Here is a 3,193-nt window from a genome sequence, read left to right on the forward strand (position 1 = left end):
AAATGAAAACGATGTCAGTACTACTGGTACCCACGTTTTCATTGCGTGAATTTTAAATAATAAAAATATTATCGATTTTTACTGTCAGAATATGTCTTTCTTTATTAAACCGTACGAGTGTGTGTGGTTTGAGTGTGTCGCTCCGCCTCGTCGTGGTCTTGTCACGGCTAGCCGTGCGGAGTCCTGACGCACCCGCCCGTGCTCGACGCGCTGTCGGTGCCTCTGCCTCACCTCCTCTCCACCATGCTCTTCGCAAATCACTGTCATCTTTCCGTTCTTTTCTTAAATTGGCTCACGTCAACGCTCAGTCCCTCTTCTGCCACATAGATGAATTCCGCACTATTTTCGATTCCACTCAATTTGATATCATTTTAGTCTCTGAAACTTGGCTTAAATCCCATATAACTGACAAGAGCGTTGAGCTTCACGGGTACAATATTTATAGAAACGATCGCACTTCGAAGGGAGGCGGTGGATAGCCGCTTTTGTAAAATCTCATCTTCCTGTATATGTCCTTTACTCTTCCGATAACTCCAGGTTAGGTTGTCCTGAGTACATGATTATCGATATTAGTTGTAATGGGGGACTTTAACTGCAGTTTACTGGGACCTGATAACTACGACAAGACCAACTTGGCTAACCTCTTCCGTTCCTGTAATTTAACTATTCTTCTACTAAACACCACTCACCACACAGCTACTGCCGACACATTGCTGGATGTTATGGCAGTTGCTGACCCGGATCGCGTTGTGCATCATGGACAATACCCTGCCCCTGGCCTTTCTCGACATGACCTCATCTTCTGTGTTTACAGACTATCCATTCCTAAGGCGTGCCCCAAATTCGTATCCTTCAGAAATTACAAATATATTGATTCAGATGCTCTTCTCAATAATGCGTGGGCTTTACCATGGAATGAGGTAATTCTAGCCCCTACTGTTGATCTTATGGTCAATAAATTTAGCTCTTTTGTTTCTTCACTTTGTGACCAGCACGCTCCACTGGTGACAAGGAGGGTTACTAGGCGGCCAGCTCCCTGGATCACAGATGTTATACGTAATTTGCAGGCTCAAAGAGATTCTGCATTTCGTAAAGCAAAACGTACTAAGTCACCTGCTGATTGACTAATATATAAAAGACTAAGGAACAGATTCAAGCAACAATTTCGCAATGCCAAAATAATATTTTACTATCTACAATTTTCTGTTCAACAATCAACAAAATCGTTGTGAAAAAAGTGAAAGAGCTTGGCATAGGTAAAGTTAACTCTGATAAGCCTATCTCAATTGACCTAAATATAATCAATAACTACTTTGTGGATATTCCTATTGATCTATCCGGGGCCCGTGATTATACCAATGAGTTGAGTGTTGTTCCACTTAATCGTGCTCGGCATCAGTTCTCTTTTACTAGTGTGACTGAGACTGACGTTATGAGTGCAATCTTGAGAATTTCTAGTAACGCAGTTGGAGCCGATAAAATACCTATTAAATTGTTGAGCTATATTCTTCCCGTATTCGTTCCTATAATTACAAATATTTTTAACAGATCTCTTTCTTCTTCAATATTTCCGTCTGTTTGGAAACTCGCTATTGTTCGCCCACTTCAAAAATGTTTATGTCCTGGTGACCCCTCAGATTTCAGACCTATTAGCATTTTATCAGCTTTATCTAAATGCCTTGAGAGAGTGGTGCATCAACAAGTATGTTTCTTTCTCGAATCCAATAAAATTTTGTTCAACTTTCAATCAGGATTTCGTACTAATCACAGTACAACGAGTGCTCTTTTAAAAATCACTGAAGATATACGTTCGGCAATGGACAAAAGGCTTGTTACTGTTTTAAACGCGTTTTGATTTTTCTAAGGCTTTTGACTGCGTTTACCACCCATTGCTTCTTTTGAAATTGTCTAAAATCGGATTCTCTGATGGCTGTGTGGAGTGGTTTGGGTCGTATCTGTCAGATCGTCAGCAGTGTGTTAGGTCTAACGACAAAGACTCCTACTAGAAACCTGTGAATCGAGGGGTGCCACAGGGCTCTGTCCTTGGCCCTCTTCTTTTTTCAATTTACATCGACGATTTGACTGCTATGATCAAACACTCATTTTTTCACCTGTATGATTTACAAATTTACAGCCACTTTTCCATTTCGAACTATCCAAACATTGTTGCTGACATGAACACTGACATTGACGCTATTGCAACGTGGGCCTTCAAACACGGACTGAAACTTAACGAAAGCAAGACTCAAACTATTCTTATTGGAACTTCCAGACTTCTGAGCGGTATCGACTTGAACAACTCTCCTACACTCGTATTGAACGGTCATCCTCTTTCATACAGTGACAAGGTCAAAAATCTTGGACTGACTATTACAAAAACTCTTAGTTGGGCCGATAATGTTACTGAGACTTGTGGTAGGGTGTTTGCTGGTATTCATAGTCTTAAGCCATTTGCTATTTATTTACCTTTGAATTTGAAAGTAATGCTAGTGAAGACCCTGATTTTCTGCCATTTCAATTACTGTAGCGAAGTTATAAATGACATGACGGTTGAGCTTTCGGACAGATTACAACGTGCTCAAAATTATTGTGTTCGCTTTATCTTCAACCTCAGACGATATGACCTTATAACACCCTTCATCAATCAGTTACATCTGTTAAAGTTGAATCTACTCCGTCAGTTCCACATTCTCAGCATGTTAAATTCTATTTTGTATAATGATTATTCCCCTTCCTATCTGTCTGAACGCTTTTCTTTCATTTCTGAAACAAGCAATTGGAATACTCGACGTGGAGCCTCTTTGTTTATATATTCCTGTTCATAGATCCTCTATTTACAGTAAATCATTCACAGTCTCTGCTTGTCGACTTTGGAATAATCTCCCGGATCATATCAGAGGTATTCGTAGTCGGGAACGGTTTCGGGGGGTGCTTAGGGACCATCTGTTTTGGGCCTCGTCGGGTTGACGATATCGTGGCATAGGGTATGGGCCTTTGTATGAATGGTGATGGATGAATGTCTGTTAATTTCCTTGTAATTTTTATTCTATTTATTTATTTTTAGTTTCATAGAGAACCTTTATTTCATTTTATTACTTTATATAAATAGAGATTATAATTTTTGATTGTAAAATAGTAATGTAAACTGTATTGCGGCTCTTGTTTTACAGTAATAGTAGAGTTTATTAATTTA

The 3,193-nt window shown here is 39.5% G+C and overlaps 1 protein-coding gene across 1 annotated transcript; it reads left to right on the forward strand.

Annotated features, from left to right (window-relative positions):
• Nucleotides 1-578: 578 nt before the first annotated feature.
• Nucleotides 579-1,124, forward strand: LOC124366893. The gene has a single exon (XM_046823492.1). It carries the CDS (start codon nt 579-581, stop codon nt 1,122-1,124), a length of 546 nt encoding a protein of 181 aa, XP_046679448.1.
• The last annotated feature ends 2,069 nt before the right edge of the window (nt 1,125-3,193 follow it).

Source organism: Homalodisca vitripennis, chromosome 7 (genome assembly GCF_021130785.1).
Source record: "Homalodisca vitripennis isolate AUS2020 chromosome 7, UT_GWSS_2.1, whole genome shotgun sequence".
Taxonomy (NCBI): domain Eukaryota; kingdom Metazoa; phylum Arthropoda; class Insecta; order Hemiptera; family Cicadellidae; genus Homalodisca; species Homalodisca vitripennis.